Consider the following 24,979-nt stretch of genomic DNA (forward strand, 5'->3'; position numbering starts at 1 on the left):
ATAAAATGTTATTAGAATAAGAATGGGAACAAATAAGATAAATTTATATTATTGAAAAATAAATTTATTTAATTTGATATATTTTATACATTTAAAGATAGGGATTTTATAAAAAGTAATGAAACTTATTATTAATAAAAATGAAAAATTTTAATAAGACATTTATAAAACATATTAGTTATAAAGTTTACCTTTGAGATGTGTAGTCGTTTTAAAAATATAAATTTATTATGAATAATTTTAAAAATATAAATATTTTTGCCATTTTTATGATATTAATCATTATAATTTTTTTTTTATTTTATGCTTAAAAAAAAAGAGCAAAAAATTAATTGTGATAATTTATTATAATAAAAATATAAAGATAAAATTAATAGTTTATAAACTTTATTTTATTTTTAAATATGAATATTATTAATTTTAATATATTGAAATAAAATAATATTATAAAAATTTACATAATACAATATTTAATTACTTGTTTAAAATAACTTAAAGTATAAATTTTTTAACATATTTAATAAAAAACAATATTTTTTAATAATATATTTAATATTAAATAATTTTTTTAAGTAATGTTTGAATTTAAATAAAAAAAAAAGAGGTATTATGATATGAAACATTGAATACATCAACATTTTCTTTTTAATAATTTAATTTTAAAATATAGAAATATAAGAAAATGCAAAGATTTTAGTGGTTTATTTAATATAATCATTCATAATCTTATTTTTAAAAACTTTCTTTTAATATCATTATTGAAATTATATGAAATATATATATATATAAGTTATCTTTATTCTTGATAATAATTATAAATTCAAAAAAAAAATTAACCGTTTAAATAAATAAAAATGTTATACAATGTATAATATAACTACTAATTTTATAATTAGAGCATTATATAATTGTTAAAAAGTATAATTAATATAAATAGTATCATCAATATGTTAATATATATTTTACTGTAATATATGATACATACAATTGAAATAAATAATGATAACAAAATGATTGTAGTTGTTGTTTTTTAAATGAAATAAAATAAAAATATCATTATAAATATTTATTTTATAAAAATTAAGCAACATTTGTAATATTAAATAATGATAATAACTTTAAAAGAAAAAAATTAAATTTATTATATTTATTATATTTTAATATATACTTTTACAATATATTTTTTTCTACAAAATAATTTTTTATAAATATATGAACTTTTTAATTGAAAAAAGGTAACAAACTATGTTACACAATTTAACTTATTATTAATTTATACCCATATACTAAATATATTTCCCTAACAACAACAGAAATATTTATAATTTTTTTCAAGTTAAGTAGCTAGTAATAAATATACCTAGAAACGAAAAAAAGTATTTTTTGGTATATATTATTAATAATAACCTTAGTATTTTATATTATTAAAAAAAAAAAGTATAATATAAGTTATTTTTATTTTATCTTAGTAAAATTTTCATTTTTTTCATCTTTATTAAACAATTTTTTCTTTAAAAAAAAACTTATTTTTTTTGTTGTATATAATAATTGATATAATACATTAATATTTAAGTACAAAATAAGATTAATACTGTTTTTTTTTAAATTTTACTTTTTTTTAATTACAAATAATTATTAATTGATAAATAATTAACTAATTCATTCAATAAAATTTATTTTTTATTAAAATAAAATCGTAGTAAATTTTTTAAAGAAACAAAGAAATATTATTACTATATTTTTTTATTATTAAAATGGAAGAAATTAATGTTAATGAAGATAATATTTTAATGAAAGAATTTTATAATATATATACAATAAATCTAATTATTAGTATATTTTCTTTTGTATTATCAACATTATTTTTTTGTTCATATTGTTCAAGAACATCAAGTAGAAATGCCTCACTTATATTAAAAATAATTCTTGGTTGTGATCTATTTGCAACATTAGGTACAATTGCAAGAAGTATGTTTTTGTTAATAGATAAATTTTTTATTTAGATATTGTTTTTTTTTTGTTTTGTTTTAGATATTCATGGTTTAATACAAGATGATTATAAATTTAAAGAATTATATATGATCAGCATTTATTCATGTATTTTTAATTACCATATTATTTGGATAACAATATTTTATCTACTTCCAATTTTATTTGTTTTCGTTTTAGCACTTGATAGATATCTTGCTATTAATTTTTCATTATGGTTTAAAACTGTTAATATTTCTAAAGGACCATTAATTGGTTATTGTTTTTTAACTGTTACTTTTACAATAATTGTAGGAATTTTAAATGCTGTTTATATATCACCATTAGAAAAAATTCATTATACATGTCCAATATTTGAAGGATTTGGTTTTCAATATAGTTATGGTATTAAAATATTTATTATTATATATTTATCATTTTCACTTTTATTAAATACAATTGCTTTAAAACAAATAATATCAAAAGATGGAACAAAAAGATTTGGTGGTTTTCATAGTAGACATAAATTTGAATCAAGAATGACTAAGAGAAGTTTTTATATTACATTATATTTTACAACATCAACTATTATTCCATTAATATTAACTTTAATAATTGATTCAAAACCAAATACATGGACACCATTAAAAGAAGGTATTTCATCACTAATATTTTTAAGAACAATAATTAATTGTATCGCAATCTGGAGAATTTTTCCACGTTATGTAAATTTTAAATTTTGCAACAAGACAAAATCTCAAAATGCTGTTCAAGAAGTACAACATAATGCAAATTACACTCATCATAATGCTTTTTCAGGGTAAAAATATTGTTTCCTCAGCAACATAAAATATTAAATTGTTTTTAAAACTAATGTTTTTTATTTCAAAATTTTTATATGAAAAAAAAAAATTTAATTATTTACTTTAAAAAAAAAAAATATTATATATTGAATATTTTTATAAATTAAAAAAAAATAATTTTTATTTTAAAGAATAAAGTTTAAGAAAAAAAATTTATTACAATAATATTTTGAAAAACTTTTTGCAAAAAAGTTTTAATAACTATTTAAGAATTTATTACGATAAATTTGATAAAAAAAACAACAACGTTGAGTATATAATGAATTTTAATTGAAAGTTTTTGAATAGTTAATGTTATCATTTTGATTGATTTTTATATAATCTGTGACATGAAATATTTGTGTATAAATGAAAAAGAAACACAAGATATTGAAGATAAAAAAAGATACTTTATGTTAAAAATATAATTTTTTACTTTATTTAATTTATATAATTTAGTTGTAATAATTAATTAAATTATAAAGATGATAACATGGTAAAATAAGTATATTTATTTTAATATAAAAATAATAGGTGACTTTAAAATACTTTTTATAGATTATATTATAATAGTGTAGTTTGTAGTGAAATAATAAATTAAGAATTAAAAGGTAGTGTAGTATGAATAGAAAAAGTATATGATTAGAATGTTATCATGCGAAAGACATTTTCAATAATAAATCGTTTTCTTTTATAAACAATATTTAATTGATCAAATCTTATCAACTAAAGTATCATTGTTTTTATATATTTATTAATGAATATATAATTTTTATATTTATATATATTTTCCTTTTGAAATTATTAAATACAAAATTTAAAACTATTTTTTTAGGTAAAATGGTATCATTAAGATTTGATGGAAAAGTTGTTCTTGTAACTGGAGCTGGTGGTGGACTTGGAAAAACTTATGCTATTGAATTTGCTAAAAGAGGTGCAAAAGTTGTTGTAAATGATCTTGGTGGATCAGCTCATGGAACAGATTCAAGTACATCAATGGCTGATAAAGTTGTCAAAGAAATTAAAAATGCAGGTGGTATTGCTGTACCTAATTATGATAGTGTTGAATTTGGTGAAAAATTAGTTAAAACAGCTATTGATAATTTTGGAAGAATAGGTAATTTTTTATTTATATAATATTATAATTAATATATTTAGATATTGTTATTAATAATGCTGGTATACTTCGTGATAAATCATTTCAAAAAATAAATGATATTGATTGGGATTTAATACAAAAAGTTCACTTAAAAGGGGCATTTTCTGTATCACAAGCAGCATGGCCATATATGAAAAAACAAAATTATGGAAGAATTATTGTTACATCATCTAATTCTGGTGTTTATGGAAACTTTGGACAAGCAAATTATGCTGCAGCCAAACTTGGCCTTATTGGTCTTTCTAATACTCTTGCTATTGAAGGTGAAAAATATAATATAAAGGTTAATTCTTTGATACCAACTGCTGGATCAAGACTAACAATGACAGCTATGCCAGAAGATATGGTTGAAGCATTAAAACCAGAATTTGTTACACCACTTGTTATTTATATGGCTCATGAAAGTTTTCCACATTCTGGTGGTATATATGAGGCTGGTGCTGGATGGTATGGTCAAGTACAATTTTATAGATCACAAGGAAAAGTTATTCCTCAAGCTACTGCTGAAGATGGTAATATAAAAAAAAATTTATTAAAAATTTAATTTTTTTAGTTGCTAATAATTGGGATACTATTAGTTGTATGAAAAATGCAAAACATTATGAAAGTGGAAAAGGTAAGAAAATTTTTTATATTATTATAATTATTGTAATATCTTATTAAAAACAAAATATTTTAATCATATAGTCTATTAATAATAATACATTATTAATATTTATTTTAATTTTATAGATATTCTTACCGATTTATTAGGGGCCCTTTCAGAAGAAAAACAGTCGGTATGTTTGTTATTACAGTTTATTTTTAAATAAATTTTTAATATATAAATTATATTATAGGAAACATTATCTAAGAGTGATGAAGTCATAGATAATATTGCATGTGGCATTGTATTTAAAGAAATTGATGCAGCAATTAAAGAGAAACCAGAATTGGTAAAAAATATTAAAGCAATAATTGTTTATAATATTTTAAATCATGGAAAATCTGTTGCTAATATAGTTCTTGACTTCAAAAATGCACCATATTCTGTTTACGAGGGTAATGTAAAAAATGGAAAAGCTAATGCAACAGTTACTGTTGAAGATGAAGATTTTTTAAGCATTGCTGCTGGAACATTGAATGCCCAAAAAGCTTTTATGTCTGGAAAACTTAAAGTTAAAGGAAATATAATGCTTCTTCAAAAATTGCAAGGGATTTTAGAAAAAAACAAACCAAAAGCTAAATTGTAGAAACAGAAAATTATAATATATTTAAATAGTGTTATTGTGCATTAATTATGTAAAAGATAATTTCTTCAATAAATGCTTTTAAATTTATTTAAATTAACTTTCTTTTTTTTTATTATAATACAATATTAAAATTAAAAATTTATATTATTTAATAATATTAATATTATTTTTTATAGTAGCATTTGTAGATATAAACTTTATAATAGTTTTTATTGTTAAAATTCATCACTAAATTTTTATTTTTATTACCAGTAAATATATACTATATTTTATCTAGATATAAAAATATAATTTTTACAATTATTGTTAAAAGTTTATATAAAAAAATATAATATCTAATTACAAATAAAAAATTTTTAAATTTAATTAGTAATTAAAAAAGGATTAGAATATTTATCTCCTATTAAATATAAATTGACTATTATATTTTATATAAAACTTTTTTACTCAATGCAATCTGCACTAAATGTTAACTTTTCTAGATGTTAACAACCCGCAATTTTAAAATTTAGTTATAAAAATGTTTGTAAGTTTCATTTAAATTGAATATTATGTACAACTATTTAAACGAAGATTTTTCAATCAAAATATTTCTTTTCCTTTGTATTAATTTTATTTTAAATTGGTATAATACAAAATAAACTTAATAACTTTTTTATTATTAATCTTTTTTAATAATAAATTTTTATATATAAAAAAGGAACCCTAATTTAATACTAAAATAAATATATTAAAAAATAATCAAAAATAAAACAAAAAATAAATTAGTATAATATAATATATGTAGATAAGATATTTTTAAAGAAAAAAAAAATGAATTTAATGTTTATAACAAAAAAAGTTAAATATTTTATGAATAGAAAAATTATGAAACAAATACTTGTATTATTTTAAAACTTTCAGACAAAAAAAAATTAAATATATATTTAAAAAATCTAATTTCATACTTCATTTTTGTTCAAAATAGACTTCTTTGTGTTATTTAAAAATTTACTATAACTTACTTATTTGATATATTTTTTTTGAAGTTTTTATATATGGTATTTTAAAATTATTATTTCTTTATTATTATTATTTTTTCATATATAAAGTATTTAAATAATTAAAAATATTATCCTATTTGTAAATTAACAAATTACCAAAACAATAAGATACTTTGTATATAAAAGTGAATTTTGATAATTAAATAAAAAAATATCAAATATAAAAATGATCATTCAGATATTTTATTTTTATATCTATAATAGGTAAAAAAACTATATTTTAATATTTTACCTTGTTTATTTTAATTTATATTATTGAAAACAATTGATTTTAACTAAATTAAAAAAAAATTAATTTCAATGAATACTTTTATTAAAAATTTTAAAGATTTTGTTAATTTTTTTAAAAAAAATGTAAAAATTATATTTTACTTTAAGTTTATAACAGTTTTTAACTATAACTGGATAAAAAAATTTTTTTGATAAACAATATTATTATGAACACACAATATATTTTTTTTGATAAGTTAGAAAAACTGAAAATGACATGATTTTTAGAGAATTTAAAATATTCCTAATAAATTAAATTTATTTTATTATATTTACATCTTAAAATTAACCAAATAAGTGAATATAAATAAAATCATTATGTATACATTTATAATACAAAATTTTTAATACTTCATTTATTTTTATAAAATTAAAGTGATAAAAATTAATTATTATTATTATGTATTTTAAATATTCAAAAACATTATTCTATCTTCTTATTGATAAAATAAATTATATCCGAGAAATAAGTTATTTTTAAACAAAAAAATAAATATTGTTTTTATTCTAATTGTTTTTTTTAATATAAAATTTTTCTATTTATTTATATTAAACTGTTTAATATTAATATTTTATAATTATTTTATCTATTTTTTTAGGTTTATAACAATTAAATATTAAAGATATTTTTTTACTATTGAATAATGTAAAAAATTTTTAATTATAATATTTAAATCATATCTTTATAACTATTTAGTTAATTTTTAAAATATTTATTAAACTTGGCTATATAATATTTTAATCAATTTTTTATTAACAATGAAATTTTAATCATATCTTTTTAAAATATTCTATATTTAAATATAAAATTTCTTATTGTTATAATTTATGAGTTCAAAGATTTTAAAATAAGTATTAAAATAATAATGAATTCAAAATTAATATAGCTGTTAATGGTACATTAAAAATAACTAAAATGTTTGAGAAAATACTTATCATTGAAAAACTAAATTATAACAAGTAGAATTTTTTAAATTTTAATTTTACATAGTTAAATATCTATCTACTAATTGCGAAGATAATCTTAATTAATAAATTAAAGTTAAAGCATTTGCGTTTTGAAAATTTATGTATTTTAAATTTTATATATAAAAACAAATTTTACTATCAACCAAAATCTTCTTAAGCTGTTATTAAAATTTTGAATAACAAATAATCATAATACTATATTTTGATTGTTTCATTTTAGCTAAAAATTAAATATTATGATAAATATTTTATTATGAATTCTTATATTTTTAGAATTTAAAATATTACAGGGATTAAATAATTTGTTAGAATATTTATTACTAAGATTGCTTTCTTCAGTTTATAAATAAGTACTTCAATAACTAAACAAACATTTTTAATATCAAAAATTGTTATATAAATATATTGATAAATAATTTAGTATAAATTTTTAATAAAAATATACTATTAAAAACTTTTGATATATTGTTTTTTAAATGAAATTTTTTATGCACAGTTTTATTATATAAAAGCTTTAATAAAAATAATTTTTTTGGTCAATTAATTTTTCATTTATTATCTTTTTTTTTATAATAAATATATATACTTTCAAACACAAAAGTTAATATTAATATGGTATATAGCGACGGATTCATTCTAAATACTCTTTAGATGTATTTTTAATTTCAGTAAAGTTTTATTTTATCTTTAATAATGGTTTTGACAAGTAAATTTCGTATGTTTACATTATTTTAAACTTTCTTATTTAAGAATTAAAAATGTTAAAAAAATTTTTATCATATACTTGCACTTTTTTTAAATTATAAGTGATTTATTTAAAGTATATGTAGTTTTATTTTAATATATGGTATAAGATTAGAAAAATTTCATTGTTTGTTTCTTAAAATTATTCTTTTTATTATAAAATGATACTTAAATTCTTTTTCCTTCCTTGTTATTGATAAAAAAAAAAAGTAATTTAAAACATTACTTATATTTGATAATGAAGATATATATTTAAAAAAAATCTTATTTTATAAAAAATTAAAATGTTATTTTATTTATTTAATGTAATTTGATTACTTAATAATAACATCCTTTAAATTTTTTATTATAAAGTTATTATCATTAACATATAAATTTTTATTCAATTTGTGCATTTAAAATTTTTTGAATTATAATAATTTTAAATAATTTAATAACATCAAATATAAAATTCGTAAGATTAAATTGTAATTTTTTTTTCTTTTAAAATAATAATTTAAATATTATATATACATAGTTTTTTATTATTAAAATATAATAAAAACATTTTTTTTACAAAGCATGCTTGATAAAATAAAAAACATTAAATTTTATATAGTAATTACCGTTGAATATTTTTTTTTTGTTCAAAAATTTTAAATTTATTAATATTCTTTTTATTATTATGTAAAATCTGAATATAAATTTAAGATAAAATATGAGAAATAATACTACTAGTATTATAAAAATTTTGATAAAAAAAATAATGTATTAAAAAAATATTTATGTACAAATTATATTGCAATATATTATTTTGCTAAATAAATTATTGTAATATAATGTAAATGTTGTGATAATAATATATTTAATTGATTATTCATTCAAATTGTTTAAGGTATTATTAAATAAAAATAAAAAAAAAAGTACTTTTATATTAGACCATTTAAGAATATTTATATCATATACATCTCAAACAGTTAAAGTTTTGTGAATTTTTAAAATAAAAAAAATAATATATTCAATAAATTTTAAATTATACTTTTTATAAATTTTATTAAACTTTATATAAAAAGCGTAATGTAGAAAAATATATAAAATAATATTAATATAGTAAAACGAACAATAATTTTTAAAACTATTAAAATTGCTAAACTTATAATCTTTCATCCAACTATAAAAATTTAGCAAAAAATTTATTTTAAATCTTATTTTAATAATTCTATATAATATTACATCATTTTTAATGTATTTTTAAGATTGTTCTATGTGTTATTATATTTTTATGATATAAGTGTAAAAAAAAACTTAAATATATCAATGTTTTTCATCAAAATAAATAAAAATTTTTTTGACTTTTTAAAACCCATCAATCTCTTGTATATATATTATTTATAAAAAAAATTTTTTATATATAAAAAATTATAATATATTTAATTTAATAAAGTAAGAAAAGCATCATTGATTGTTAAATAATAATATTAGTTTTTTTACTTAACTTTTTCTATAAAAGTGCTTTAATAATATTTGATTAAATATTATTTTATCTTTTTTTTTATAAAAACAATTTCTATTAAATTTTGATATATCAAATGACGTAAAAATTTAATTGAAATATAAATTATTAATTTTTAAATCTGTACAAATTTAAAAATAAACGATTAATAAATGAATCAGTTAATTAATTATTTAAAAATATATCATATTTCAAAAATTTTCTTTTAATTGTTTTATATTAAACCATATCTTGATTTGAAAGTATATAATTAGTATGGTTAATTATTATAATATGTAAAAAAAAATATATTTTTTTAATGATATGATTATAAATTGCAGAATTTTTATTAACAGTAAATTTAATTCATTTATATTTAGAAACAATTTTTATAAAATGCTTCTTTTTTTTATTATTTTCTTTTATAAAAATATATATATATATTAATTTAAAAAAAAAAAAGAAGATATAATATAAGGTATAATTTTTCTCATGAGAATTAAAATGAATCAACTATGTTTTTAGTTATTTTTGTTTAGTTTAATTAAATAAACAAAATTTTTTATTACTATAATTGTTAGTTAATTTTATATTCAATCTTTACCAAGGTTAGTCATTTTAAATATCCTCACAAATGAGAGTAAACTTTTAGTAAATTTTATTATTAAACATAAAAACTTGGATATTTTTAGTATTAAATAAAATCCTATTTATGAAATAATAATATATTCTTTTGCGTTTTAAATTTCTTATTGTGTATATATCCCTTTCATAAAATATTATGTAAAAATATTTTAAGATGCTTTGCCGGAAAGACATTTTAAAATATATTACCATGATCTGTGAAGTAGTATATAATTTTAAATATAGAAGTTGAAAATAAAAAAAAATATTAGATTATCGATAAAATTTAAATCATATAATAAAAAAAAATTGTTTTATATTTTATTTTTCTTTTTTTAGGTATGAGTATAAAAAGAACAAGAAGACATAATACTGTAATTCGTTTATTAACAAATCCTACAATTTGTAAGTTTTCTTATTATTAATTATATTTTATATATTTTCTTCTTTTTTTTTATATCTTTAAAGATGAAGAGAGAGCCTTATCATCAACGCCTTTCTTAGGAGCTGCTATTGTTGATGAAATAAGACCTAAATTAGGTACGTTAAAAGTTATGGTTAAAGAGAGATGATTCAATTATTCCTAAGGGTACTTACTTGAGTACAATAAAATGAAGAAGAAATGTTATTTTGAATCATTCCATTTCAAACATCACACTTCCGTTAAGCTTTTATGTTGGTTAGATTACATAGTAGTTAGAAATCTATCAATTGTTTTAGTATGCAAAGTATAGTACTTATCAAAGAGTTTTAGTATAATGACAATTTTGTTATATATTTTATTTAGTTTTATATATTATTTTAGTTATTATAACTATGGCTTCATCTAATTCTCCTTCTAATGTACCATCATCCGATACAGGATATCATTCACTTTTAACTAATAGAAATAGTAATGATATACAATTAAATTCTTCATTAATCAATAAAAATGAAGAAAAATATAATGATTCATGTTTAGATATTATTGAACCATCCTTAGCACTTCGCAAATTTTCAGAGCATTTTAGTAAGTTTATCTCTCTATTAACCATACATAAAAAAATTTTATTTACAATATATATATATATATATATATATACTAAATATAATTATATATGTAATACTAAATGTTATTCATTTTTATTAGCTGAAAGAATTGAAGGAAAAGCATTTGTTAGAAGAGGTGCTTTAAGACATAAAGATATTCATGAAGTAAAATCTCATAAATTTACAGCAAGATTTTTTAAACAACCCACATTTTGTTCACATTGTAAAGATTTTTTATGGGGTTTAAATAAACAAGGTTTTCAATGTCAAATATGTACATTAGTTGTTCATAAAAGATGTCATGAATTTGTTAATTTTGCTTGCCCTGGAGCTGATAAGGGTGTTGATACTGATGATCCTAGACAACTTCATAAATGGAAAATTCAAAGTTACCAATCTCCAACATTTTGTGATCATTGTGGATCATTACTTTGTGGCATTTTTCATCAAGGTATGAAATGTCAATCTTGTGATTCAAATGTACATCGCAAATGTGTAAAATTTGTCCCAAATATGTGTGGAACTGAACATACTGAAAGAAGGGGACGTATTCTTCTTGAAATAAATATTAAAAAAAATGTCTTATATCTTCATATTAAAGAAGCAAAAAATTTAATACCAATGGACCCAAATGGATTATCTGATCCATATGTAAAAATTAAATTAATTCCTGATTATGGAAATAAAACAACTAAAAAAAAAACTAAAACATGGAGAGCAACATTAAATCCTAAATGGGATGAAAAATTTAGTTATGTATTAGATGCATCTGATAAAGATAGACGTCTTTCTATAGGTGTTTGGGATTGGGATCGCACATCTAGAAATGATTTTATGGGATCATTATCATTTGGTATTAGTGAATTAATGGATGAACCTGCATCTGGATGGTATAAATTATTAAATTCTGTAAATTTTATTTTTTATTAATAATAATTAATAAATTATTTTTAAGGAAGAAGGAGATTATTATAATATTCCTATACCATCAGAAGATGAAAAAGAAGTTGAAAAACTTCGTAAAAAGATGGAAGAATTAAAAGAAAAAGAAAATGAAAAAAAACAAATATATATACAACAACATAAGACTACATTAGATGTTATTAAAGCTACAGACTTTAATTATTTAACAGTTCTTGGAAAAGGATCTTTTGGTAAAGTTCTCTTAGGAGAACATAAAACTACTAAATCATTATATGCTATAAAAATATTAAAAAAAGATGTTATTATACAAGATGATGATATTGAGTGCGCAATGACAGAAAAAAGAGTTTTATCACTTCCTGAAAAACCTCCATTTTTAGTAGCACTTCATTCTTGTTTTCAAACTATGGATCGTTTATATTTTGTAATGGAATTTGTAAATGGTGGAGATTTAATGTATCAAATTCAACAGGTAGGAAAATTTAAAGAACCTGTTGCATGTTTTTATGCTGCCGAAATAGCATGTGGACTTTTTTACCTTCATAGTCATGGAATAATATATCGTGATTTAAAATTAGATAATGTTATGCTTGAAAAAGATGGGCATATAAAAATTACTGATTTTGGTATGTGCAAAGAAGGTATTTTTGGAGACCGAATGACAAAAACTTTTTGTGGAACACCTGATTATATTGCTCCAGAAATTATATTATATCAACCTTATGGTAAATCTGTAGATTGGTGGGCTTATGGTGTTCTTCTTTTTGAAATGCTTGCCGGTCAACCACCATTTGATGGAGAAGATGAAGATGAATTATTTACTGCTATAACTGAACATAGTGTTAGTTATCCCAAATGTATGTCAAGAGAATCTGTCTCAATGTGTAAAGCATTACTTCAAAAATCCCCAGAAAAAAGATTAGGTTCATGTGAAAATGAAACAAATGAGATAAAAGATCATGCATTTTTTAGAAGGATAGATTGGTTAAAAATTGAGAATCGTCAAGTACAACCTCCTTATAAACCAAAGTTGGTAAGTTTTAAGTATTTTTTTTTTTGTGATGTGTTGTCTTAATATATCATTATTTATTGTGTGTAGACATATACGCCTTCAACTGCATGTATAAATCCTTTAATCTCACAAAATGGTGTTGCTTTAACGGAACCTAATTGGGTTATCATTGACAAAATGACAGGAAAAGAATTTCAAGATTTTACATATCGTAATCCTATCTTTTCATTTGAAACAAGTCAACTATTATAAATTTTATTTATTTTAGAAGGGGCCTGATGATGTCTCTAATTTTGATGCTGAGTTTACTCATGAAAAACCAAAATTAACACCTGTTGATAGATTATTCCTTATGAATTTAGATCAAACAGAATTTGAAGGCTTTACTTTTATTAATCCAGATTATACAGCAATACATTAAACTTTAATTTTTTTTTTTTTTTCATTCATTTTAGTTATTAATAAATGTTTTATATTGCAGTAAAATTATTTTACAATACAAAAATTATAAATAAATTTTTTTTTTATTTTTATTAAAAAAATTTTTTTTTGGAAATTATTTTTATTTATAATATATTTATACATATATATTAGTAACCCATATCTTTATATTATCAAAATAAAATATTTAGAAAAAATAATATCTACAAAGTATTCAGAAAGGATAAAAAATTTATGTTATACTTTATCAAATTACTTATATCTCAAAATTACACAAAATTTTACCATTTTAAATATTTCTTAAAATAAGTATGGATAATTTTACTAAAAATGATGCTTTAAATTTTGAATTTTATACTAAATTTATTGAACCATTTGAATCACAAAAAAATCATGAAAAATATATTATGTATTGTGTTGTTGTTTTATTTTCACTCATAATTATTATTGGATTATTTGGTAATTTGTGTGTAATATTTATTGCATGTGAAAAAAAAATGAGAAATAGTACAAATACTCTTATTATTGGTAAGTTAATTCTATATTAATTTTATTTTATTTTTTTTTAAAGGTTTAGCATTTTCTGATTTAATGTTTTTAATATTTTGTGTTCCTATTACAACTATTACATATATATCCCAAATATGGATACTTCCTATATGGATATGTAAATTAGTTTATTACCTTCAGGTAACAATAAATTAAAATAATATAATAATTTTTAATATTTTTTTTTAGCACACATCTGCTTACTCTTCTGTATGGACATTGACATTAATGGCTGTTGATAGATATTTAGCTGTATGTTATCCAATTCGATCAATTTCAATTAGAAATTCAAGAAATGCTTTATTAACATTAATAATAATATATTCAATAATTTTAATATCACAAATTCATATTGCTTCAGGGCATGGAATATATCATTATAATTTTATATTTGAAAATAGAAGTACATGTGCTATGGAAAGAATTGCTTATGGTACAGCATCATTAATTGAAACACGAATTTATTATTTTTCTTTTAATATTTTTGGTTATTTAATTCCACTTATAATAACATGTATTTTATATTTTTATATGTTAAGAAGACTTTGGCATTCTTCAAAACGGTTTTCTGGAAAGCTTCTAAGACATAAAAATGGTATTATTAAAGTAAAAATAAATTATGAAAATTATAAATCTAAAAAAAAAGCAACAAAGCTAATTTTAATAGTTGTTATTATATGGGCTTTTTGTTGGTTACCATTTAATATTGTTTTAATACTTTCGGGAATTGTTTATCCAAATACTATTACACAATTATGGGGAAAAAATGCTACAATATGTACTGTTGGAGCACAAATTTTAGCATACGCAAATTCTTGTTTAAATCCTATATTATATGCTTTGATATCAGAAAGTTATAGAAAAGGTTTTATTAAAATAGTTGTTTATATTTTAAAAATAGGACGATTGTCCCCAACAAAATGGTGTATTTCACAATTGAATGATATAAGCATTTTTGATGTAAGTAAAGACCGAAGTATAAATTTAAATGCAAACTCAAGAAACCGACCATCATGTACTTCATCTAGATAGTTTTGATAAAAATTAAATATAAATATATGTATATATGTAGAGATATACATAATAAGCATGCAGTTGTTAGAACATCCGGCATTACAAACTCTATTTTTCATTTTATACAATAACAACAACTAATTGTTGACATTCCATAATTTGATTTATATTTAAAATTTTTCTTATAATGATATACAACTATTTAAATATTTTAAATATGACAGAACATTACACTACAATATCACCTACAATAACTGCAATTTTTCCAACTACATGGTAAATTTATAAAATATTTAATAACTTTTTTTTTTTTTTTAATATATATAATAATTTATTAGGATTATAACAATATCAGAATTAATTGTTTGTTTAATATCTGTTTTTTTCAATTGTTTTATAACTGCCGTAACATATTTTGCTCTTCCAATATCATCAGGATTACGAAGATGTATTGCAGCGTTGGCATTAAATAATGGCGTTTTAGCTGTTATGATTATAGCAAGAAATGGTTTTTTTCTTTATACAATTCATTTTCCAGATATTACTTTTTCAAGTAACTTAGCATGCAAATTACATGAATTTCCACTTATTTTTACATATTTTCAAGTTTCTATATTTAGTTTTGTTGTTAGCTTTATGACAATTGTATCAAAGAAGTTTGTACTTAGTTATATTATCTTTTATAAATGTTTTTTTTTAGAATAAGTTATCGTCGTATACATTGGTCAAATGCATGTTCTCTTACTCAAACTATACCAATTATTATATCATTAATTTTAACTTTAGCTACAACAGTTAATGACAATCCATATAATCCTTCACCATTGGAGCAATGTACGTTGGTTAATGAAGGACAATCAACACAAAAAATTTTTCGAATAATTACTGCATTTTCAACATTTCATTTAATTTCAATTATTTTTTCAAATTTTGCTTTAATTAATTTAAAATCATGTCACCATTCAATATATACTATTATAAAATCTTTACGAAATGTTATAACTTATACAAGTATTACCTATCTTATAGGATATATATTAACAGGATGTCTTGTAGTATATAAATATATTTATGAAATATCTTCTATGACAGTATGTTTTTAAATTTTAATTATTTTATTTATTAAATTTTTTTTTTTATTTATTATTATAGTGTTTTGCAATATTCTTTGAAGTAACTTTTGTTATTATTCCTATTGCCGCAAGTGTTTTATATCCTGTTCTATGTCTATGGTTAATTTATCCAATACGTGAAGCAGCAATATTATTATTTCCTATCATCAGTCAAATAGCACCTGATCTTTTACCAAAGAAGCAAAATGTAAATATACCATTGATTATCATTGAAAGCCCATCACCACATCCTGAGTGCTTAGAAAATCATTTATAAAAAAAAATATTTTATTTTATTGTTATTTTAAAATTAACGACATTTTATCAAATAAAAGAATAACTTTTAAAGAGGGAAAATTTGATTTATTTTGTGAATTTAAAATTAATCTTTTTTTTGTCTGGTAATTTCCATCCTCCTGGTACTACACAACTATCATCAGAACAATCTTTAATAGCAGGAGAAGTCTCTTCTCCTAATGAATTTCTTGCAACAGCAAAACCAACACGATCTTTACCAAAATCGAATACTGTGTAGTAACGTCCAATAAAGACATCTCCTAAAATCCATAACTCACCCACACGTTCAGGAAGATCCATTCCCATAAATCCAGATAAACAAATTGACTTACCCATTGCTGTAACATTTAAGATATAATCTTTTCCTGATAAGGCAAATGCTTGTCCTCCAATGACAATATTAACTATTGGCAATGATGATACTTTATCACATGGGACCATATATTCTCCTCGGGCTAATGGTTCTGCACCAATAAATTTTTGAATTGCTTCAACTTGAGCTTTTGGACCAGCAATAAGTGATGTTCCGGTATCAGCAATAGCTTGACAACCATTTTTGCATGCAATTTTTTCATTATCACCTACAAATCCATCCATTTTAAATTGCCAATATCCTTTACGAGAAACTGGTACATATGTTATATCACCTTTATAATGTTTTGGATCCATACCACCAAGTGTAATTTCACCACCATCACTATCATCTGCAATACGATTTAACCAAAAAGCAAAAATTGGTTGAGGAACTTTATGTTGATCAATTAATGTATTAAATACAGGCTTAACTCCTAATACAGCAATATTTTGATATGCCATTCCAAGAATACCATCAAATTTAGCAGCAATAAATGTAACACCTGGTTCACTAGTAGCTTCAGCAAATGTTTGATCTTCAGCACAAAGATCAGCAATACAAACTTTATCTTTTGAAAGAAATCCTTTCATTGAACCAGTACCATATTGAATAGCCATTGTTCTACCATCAGTAACATATGTTGATGACGATGAACTATCATATTTATTATGAAGAAGACAAGCAATATTATAAATAGGACATTTTTTTGATGGTATCCAAAGATTAGAACTACCAGTATCAAAAATAACACTAAAATTTTGTCCTGGTGTTCCAATTGAAATTTCTCCATAATATTGAGCATCCATATAATTTCTTAAAATTTCTTCACTATCCATTAATCTATGAACAGCTCCATATTTTTCACCTTTATTAATTCTTTCATTTTCTAAAAAATTAAGTCTATCTTGAAAAATAAAATCACGATATTTTGCATATTGATACCATGAACCTTTTGAATGAAGAATAGATCTTATTGTTGGAACTTTATTTAAAGGAATTCTTAAAAAAAAAAAAAATAATTATGACATTTTATTAATTAAAAAATATTATTATAATTCTTACCTTTGAAAAGCATTTGATAAAGAAATTAAGATGATAAAAATAAATATCATCATGATTAATGGAATAAGAATGAATAAAACAATCTTATTTATATCTATTTCTTATTGACCCTGTTTTAATAGGGAGGGATCTAATTTAAAAGTATCATAAAACATTATTTTAAAATTATTAGCCGTAAAAGATTTATTCTTTGGCCCTGTAAACGACTTGTTATTATATATAATATATAGTAATATATATATATATTGTGTAATATATATAAATATATATTTATATATATATATATATGTATGTATTATGAAATGGCAGATGTTTATATCAAGAGTGAAAAATACTTTTGTTTAATGTTATCTTTCTTTTTTAAACATAAATTTAGGCATAAATTTAAACATAAAATTTAATACATTGACTATGTAATAGTTTGTGATAATTTGGAATAGTTATGGTGTTAGGAATATTAAAAGATACATTGTTAAAAGGAAGGCATATGATAAACAATCTTTTCTTTTTTTTTAAATCTTTTTTATAATAATATATATTCTATAAATAATAGGCAAATGATTGATTATTCAAGAAATAATATTTATCAATGAAAAATATATATTTAGCATACAATGACAAACTCTTTTGGGACATGGTCGTTTTTAAATAAATTTTGGATCATTTTTAAAAGTATAAAATTATGCAAAGAGAAATTTATTACTTTTGAATGTGTAGTTCTTGAATTTAATCTTATAATTTTATCTCTCTTTTCAAAATATATATTTTAAATTTTTCTATTCTTTTCTCATTTAAAATTTGCCAATAGATATTTTTTTTATATTGCTTTATCAAATGTGAAAATTTTAATTAACTATCATGATAAAAATTTAATTACATTTATCATTTAATATATATATTTATACTTAAATTTATCAAGACTCTTTGTTATTTATGTATTTTCTTATATATATTTAAAAAGAAGAAAGTTAATTTTGAGGAACCAATTTAAAAAATGTTTCCCAAATTTAGTAAAGTTTTAAGTAATCTAGTTTAAAAATTTCTAATGAGAATATATATATCTTATTTCATTCAAATACATCTTATAAATATTACAAAGCCTTTTTTCAAATATTTATAAAAATTTTTATTATTTCTTTAAAGAAAATAAAAAAAAAAAAAAAAGATTTGTAAGACAATAGTTAATAATATTTCATTCTTTTATAATAGGTACATTAATGTTGTGTGAAAATTTTTATAAGTACATAAAGCTTTTCAAAATTATAGTATAAAAAAGATATATAAAAGACTTTTTTCAATTTTTAATATTATTCATAACTTTTTCTAACACATCATTTTATTCATTTTTACTATTATTATTTTTGACTCTTTTTGTTTCTTTATATGATAATTAACATATTTTTAGTTATATTTTGTATATCAAAATGAAAAATAAATGTGAACAAACAAATTTCCATAAATTTTATCAAACGAAGTGTAAAAGAAAATTTACTATTCTATTTATAATAATTATTTTTATACCAATAATACAGTCTTTGAAAGAATTACATATTGGTGGAGTATTTCCAATGGAAGCAGGAACTGGTGGTTGGCCGGGAGGGCAAGCATGTTTACCAGCTGTACAACTAGCATTAGAAGATGTTAATAATGATCAAAGTATATTGAAAGGGTACGAAGTTAAGCTTCATCATTATAATAGTAAAGTATGTAAATTATATTATATAAACAATTTATTAAAATTTTAGTGCAAGCCAGGATTAGCCGCTAAACAATTGTTTGAACTACTATACAATCCCCCTGTTAAGCTTATTTTACTTTCTGGTTGCAGTCCAGTAACAACAGTTATTGCAGAAGCTGCTCCAGTATGGAATCTTGTTGTTTTATCATATGGAGCATCATCACCAGCATTATCAAATCGTGCAAGATTTCCAACATTATTTAGAACACATCCATCAGCAAATATGCATAATCCAACAAGAATTAAATTATTTGAAAAATTTAAATGGAAAAGAATAACAATATTACAATCTGTTGAAGAAGTTTTTACATCAACAGCAAAAGATTTAGAAGAAGAATGTAGAAAAAAAGATATTAGAGTTGATAAACAAAGTTTTTATGGTGACCCAACTGATGCAATAAAAACTCTTGTTCGTCAAGATGCCAGAATTATTGTAGGATTATATTATGTAACAGAAGCAAGACGTGTTTTATGTCAGGTATAATAAAAATAAAAAAAAACCTTCTGTATTAATTAATTAAATTTTTTTTTTTAAAAATTAAGGCTTATAAACATGGTTTATATGGTAGAAAATATGTCTGGTTTCTAATTGGCTGGTATGCTGATACATGGTATCTACCAGTTCGAGAAGAACAATTAAATTGTACTGCCAAACAAATGGAAGAAGCTGCCCAATATCATTTCACAACTGAAAGTATTATGTTACGAAAAGACAACAAAAAAGCAATAAGTGGAATAACAGGGACTAAATTTCTACATAGATTAAAGAAAGAACTAAATACAAATCCTGCTGAAACTGGAGGATACCCTGAAGCACCACTTGCTTATGATGCTGTTTGGTAGGCTTATTTAAGAAAAAAAAAAACAATATTATAATTAATATTTGTAGGGCTCTTGCTTTAGCACTTAATTGTACATTAAATAATATTGGTGATTCAACACCAATTGAAGAATTTACATATAATAATACAATTGTTGCTGGCCAAATTTTTGACTGTGTTAAAAATACACAATTTCAGGGAGTATCAGGAAAAGTAATGTTTTCTGAAGCTGGTGATCGTATAGCTAGAACACAAATAGAACAAATGCAAAATGGAAAATACGTTATAACAGGTTATTATGATATCACTAACAATCATCTTGAATGGTTTGATAATGAAAAATGGTACGGTAAAGGTCCTCCTGCTGACTCAACAATTATTAAAAGACATCTATTAAAGGTTAACTTTTTTTTATACGCAATTGTATGTCTTATTGCTATAGCAGCAATAGCATTATCAGTATTTTTATTTATTTTTAACAAAGAATATATTAATCGTAGTATAATAATACAATCACAACCAAAATGTAATGATCTCCTTATATTTGGTTGTATTTTATCTGCCGGAAGTTTATTATTAATGGGTTTACCTTCAGGAATTATTAATATACCAAATGATTTTTTTCCTTCACTTTGTTATGCCAAAGTAACAATGTTAATGATTGGTTTTTCTTTTGCATATGGTAGTATGTTTGCTAAAGTATGGGTTGTTCATAGAATGGGAGTTAATGAAAATCAAAAAATTGTTTTAAATGATGATGATAAAAGTGAAGTAAGTTTAAAATATAGTATAAAATTTTTTTTATATACATAAATATTATATATTATACCTTAGGCAAATTGGCCTTGGTCTAACATTCGTCTATTGATAACATCAATGCTCCATACAACTGTGAGAAAAATATCTACTCATACCAGCTTGATACAAAGAAAGCAAAATCAGCTTAATCAGGTTTTATACTTGTTTTATGTTAAATTTTTTTGCTTTTTTTTTTAAAAATTTTTCTTTTTAAAACCATATGTTTTTTTTTAAAATAATATCATAATTTATGTGATTATAAGTTTATTCCAGCATGGATAATATTTCTTTTTATTTTTTGAATTGTTATAATTTTGCATGATTCTTTTTCTTTTTTTGATTATTTATTTTTACATAATTAACTATTATGATTTCAGCCTATTCCAAGTTTCAAATTTCAATCAATTGTAGCAACATTTGTTTTTATTGATTTTGTTCTTTTACTTATATGGATATTCATAGATCCATTACAAAGATATGAACAATATTTTCATTTAGAAATTTCTGAAGAAGGAAAAAGAGAAGATATAAAATATCAACCTGTATTAGAATTATGTCAATCAAAATATCATGAAATTTGGATAGCTTTAATTTTAAGCTATAAATGTTTGTTACTTGTATTTGGTCTTTTTATGGCATATGAATCAAGAAATTTAAAACTTAGATATGTTAATGATTCACGTTTTGCTGGAATGGCTATATATAATGTGGCAATTTTATCATTGGTTACTGGTCCTGTTGTATGCCTTCTTATTAGAACTCAACCAAATGCAAATTTTGCTTTTATTAGTGTAACAGGTGTGTTTATTTTTTTAAATTATTAATCATAATATTAAAATTATATATTTATAGTCCTTCTTTGTACTTTTATCAGCTTAGGGTTAGTTTTTATTCCAAAAATACAATATGTTTGTCGAACACCGGCAGACCATGATGAACATGATTTTTTATCTATTAAAGGAAGTTTCCCTGAACAAAAATTTTTTGAATCTATATTAAAAGAAAATTTAGATTTAAGACGTCAAATACATATTGTAAGTATTTTATTTTAATATTTATTTATTTTTTTTAAAATATTATTTTTAATATAGAAAGAAGATAAAATTCGTGAATGTCAAAATGTTTTGACACGAAGACGTAGGCATAACTTAAATTCAATTGGTAGCACTGAAAATATTTCTTCAACTTGTTTTAAATGTATAGATGATTTTAGTATCAATAAAATATCAAATGGTTCTTCAAAAACAATTTCTGAAGGTTTTTTTCCATCATCATCACCAACAACTTTCACAACAACAGCCTTAATTGAAGCTCACAACAATATTTGTGGAGATACAGATAGTTCCAGTAATTCATGTGAAATTATATTATAAAAAAAAAAGTCATTTATGTATCATATTAAGTTTATATCAAAATTTCAGTCAATTTTTTTATATACTTAAATTAAATTTTTTATTGTATTTATTCAACTAACGCAAAAAAAAATAAATTTTTTAATATACTCTTTTATTGTTTATAAATTTGACATAAAATTATGCTTTGTTAAAAAGTAAATTTTGTTTGACATTGATCCATTAAAAAAATCATTATCTATATAGATATTATTTTTGGTAAAAAATGAATTGTTTAGTTGAGTTAAAATTTTTTTTATTACCAACCTATTGAAAAAAAAAAAACAAGGTGAGACTGCATATGTCTTATCCAACCAGTATTTTTTTTCCCATACATGAGATATAAAAAACAAAATTCTTTCTCCCTACATAAGTAGTCAGGGGTTGTTATTTTCAATAAAAAAAAAAGAGAGCTTATACCATGTGTTTTGTCTTTTTAGCCTTATTTTATTTGTAAATTGATTATATCCCAAATACGATTACATATATAGCTGTTTTTATAATTATTATTCTAGTTGAATGATGTATAAATCATTATTTATATGTTACTATTTTAGTTTCTTTCATTTAACTCTCCTTCAATTGACTTTAGTAAAACTAAAAAAATATTTTGACTGAGTTTATTTAGATATATAACATAATGTAAATAGATAAGTAAACTAAAGCTACCCTAAATTTTTTTTTATTTAAAAAATAATTTTTTTTAATAAAACTCCATTCCAAAAAGTCTTGTGCAATTTTTATTTTATTTTCTAATGCTTCTTTAATTTAATCTATTTTTAATTTTTATTTTATTTTATTATAAACTTAATTCAAAATTCATTATTTTAAATATGTATTTACTTTTAATGTAGTTTATATATATATATATAATATATATATATAAATATATTTATATATATATATATATATATATAATATATATATATATAATTTATTATATAATAATATGTGTTTTCCGTTATTGATGAAGCATGAATATAAATAATATGTATGTTTTACATGTTTGTCTTCCCCGAGTTAATTCTTATCATTATTATTATGATTTTAACAAAATTATTTGCATGTAGACAACTAACCTATCTTCTTATTTGACATTATGTCATAAGACCATCAGATAACGTAAAAAACATCTTTTTCTTATGGAGTGGGGGACATGAAAATATATACACTGTTGAGGCTCTTGAAAATGAATGATTCAAGGGCGTGTTTTTATTATGAAACCAAAACAACAATTTATATTAATACTGACACTTCACATTTGCCAATACATAAATGTGTGTAAATTTAAGTATAAATATACATGGTAAATTGTTTTCACCAGCCTTATAACTATTTTGCTATGATAAACAACAACCATATAACTATTTTTCACTTTAAAAATTTTTGTTTTTGAAGCACATGCTTTGTCGCACCAAATATGGTGGTACACATATACATATATATATATATATAAATATATATATATACATATATATTTTTAACAATTAATGAAGACTTGAATTTCTGGCTGGCAGTGTGGTTAGCTGGTTGTGATTTTTTAGACGCTCAACAGCTCACTCAACTGCCAAGCTAGTGATTTGAATCGTTTGAAATTATTTGTCAAATTTAGACAAAATATTTACTTAAAAAAAATCTATATTAATAAATAGTTCAAAGATTAATAATTTATAAAATTTAATTCTAATCAAGTGTATAGTTGTTAAATAATTCGTAGAATTATATAATTTTATTGTCACAAGTATACGTACGTCTTGTGACATCTACTTTTATTTTCATTTACCAAAGCAAAAATATTTTTGCTTCTTTATTATATATACATATGTATTTTTTTTTTTTCTAAAAATATTTCAACAATATTTTTTAACACATATCAGAATGGTGCTCTAAATGGCAGTGTGATTAGCTGGTTGAAGAAGATTATAAATTCAACAGCTCATTAAACTGCCTCTTAGTGCTTTGTTCTTGTGATTATATTTTATATCAATATTTCATTTTACACTCATATAATAAGATAGCACATATGTACAAATATCTAATTGTTACATCGCAAGTTTTATTACTAAAAAAAATCTTTTTTGAATCCCCCCGCTGGCAGTGTAGTTAGCTGGTTG

At 20.8% G+C, this 24,979-nt stretch overlaps 7 protein-coding genes across 7 annotated transcripts; 6 read left to right on the forward strand and 1 right to left on the reverse strand.

The window, feature by feature from the left end:
- Positions 1-1,754: 1,754 nt before the first annotated feature.
- On the forward strand, positions 1,755-2,792 carry SRAE_X000092000 (G protein-coupled receptor, rhodopsin-like family-containing protein; the record flags this gene model as incomplete). The annotated part of the gene is made up of 2 exons (XM_024645322.1): positions 1,755-1,968; positions 2,032-2,792. 2 exons carry the CDS (start codon positions 1,755-1,757, stop codon positions 2,790-2,792), a joined length of 975 nt encoding a protein of 324 aa, XP_024510792.1.
- Positions 2,793-3,650: 858 nt separating this feature from the next.
- On the forward strand, positions 3,651-5,201 carry SRAE_X000092100 (Estradiol 17-beta-dehydrogenase 8; the record flags this gene model as incomplete). The annotated part of the gene is made up of 5 exons (XM_024645323.1): positions 3,651-3,927; positions 3,969-4,481; positions 4,523-4,585; positions 4,702-4,748; positions 4,809-5,201. The coding sequence occupies 5 exons, from the start codon at positions 3,651-3,653 to the stop codon at positions 5,199-5,201; spliced, it is 1,293 nt and encodes a 430-aa protein (XP_024510793.1).
- Positions 5,202-10,663: 5,462 nt separating this feature from the next.
- Positions 10,664-13,708, forward strand: SRAE_X000092200 (Protein kinase C gamma type; the record flags this gene model as incomplete). The annotated part of the gene is made up of 7 exons (XM_024645324.1): positions 10,664-10,727; positions 10,791-10,862; positions 11,128-11,331; positions 11,452-12,260; positions 12,307-13,308; positions 13,375-13,449; positions 13,556-13,708. 7 exons carry the CDS (start codon positions 10,664-10,666, stop codon positions 13,706-13,708), a joined length of 2,379 nt encoding a protein of 792 aa, XP_024510794.1.
- A 331-nt stretch (positions 13,709-14,039) lies between these two features.
- SRAE_X000092300 (KiSS-1 receptor) lies at positions 14,040-15,309 on the forward strand (the record flags this gene model as incomplete). Its single annotated transcript, XM_024645325.1, has 3 exons — positions 14,040-14,256; positions 14,300-14,418; positions 14,467-15,309. The coding sequence occupies 3 exons, from the start codon at positions 14,040-14,042 to the stop codon at positions 15,307-15,309; spliced, it is 1,179 nt and encodes a 392-aa protein (XP_024510795.1).
- A 199-nt stretch (positions 15,310-15,508) lies between these two features.
- SRAE_X000092400 (Hypothetical protein) lies at positions 15,509-16,680 on the forward strand (the record flags this gene model as incomplete). Its single annotated transcript, XM_024645326.1, has 4 exons — positions 15,509-15,567; positions 15,630-15,947; positions 15,992-16,382; positions 16,444-16,680. The coding sequence occupies 4 exons, from the start codon at positions 15,509-15,511 to the stop codon at positions 16,678-16,680; spliced, it is 1,005 nt and encodes a 334-aa protein (XP_024510796.1).
- An 86-nt stretch (positions 16,681-16,766) lies between these two features.
- SRAE_X000092500 (Cathepsin D) lies at positions 16,767-18,170 on the reverse strand (the record flags this gene model as incomplete). Its single annotated transcript, XM_024645327.1, has 2 exons — positions 16,767-18,054; positions 18,118-18,170. 2 exons carry the CDS (start codon positions 18,168-18,170, stop codon positions 16,767-16,769), a joined length of 1,341 nt encoding a protein of 446 aa, XP_024510797.1.
- A 1,515-nt stretch (positions 18,171-19,685) lies between these two features.
- On the forward strand, positions 19,686-22,847 carry SRAE_X000092600 (IP03705p; the record flags this gene model as incomplete). Its single annotated transcript, XM_024645328.1, has 8 exons — positions 19,686-19,820; positions 19,863-20,333; positions 20,399-20,694; positions 20,745-21,447; positions 21,511-21,627; positions 21,852-22,272; positions 22,327-22,508; positions 22,566-22,847. The coding sequence occupies 8 exons, from the start codon at positions 19,686-19,688 to the stop codon at positions 22,845-22,847; spliced, it is 2,607 nt and encodes an 868-aa protein (XP_024510798.1).
- Positions 22,848-24,979: the final 2,132 nt, after the last annotated feature.

This window comes from Strongyloides ratti (assembly GCF_001040885.1).
Source record: "Strongyloides ratti genome assembly S_ratti_ED321, chromosome : X".
NCBI lineage: Eukaryota > Metazoa > Nematoda > Chromadorea > Rhabditida > Strongyloididae > Strongyloides > Strongyloides ratti.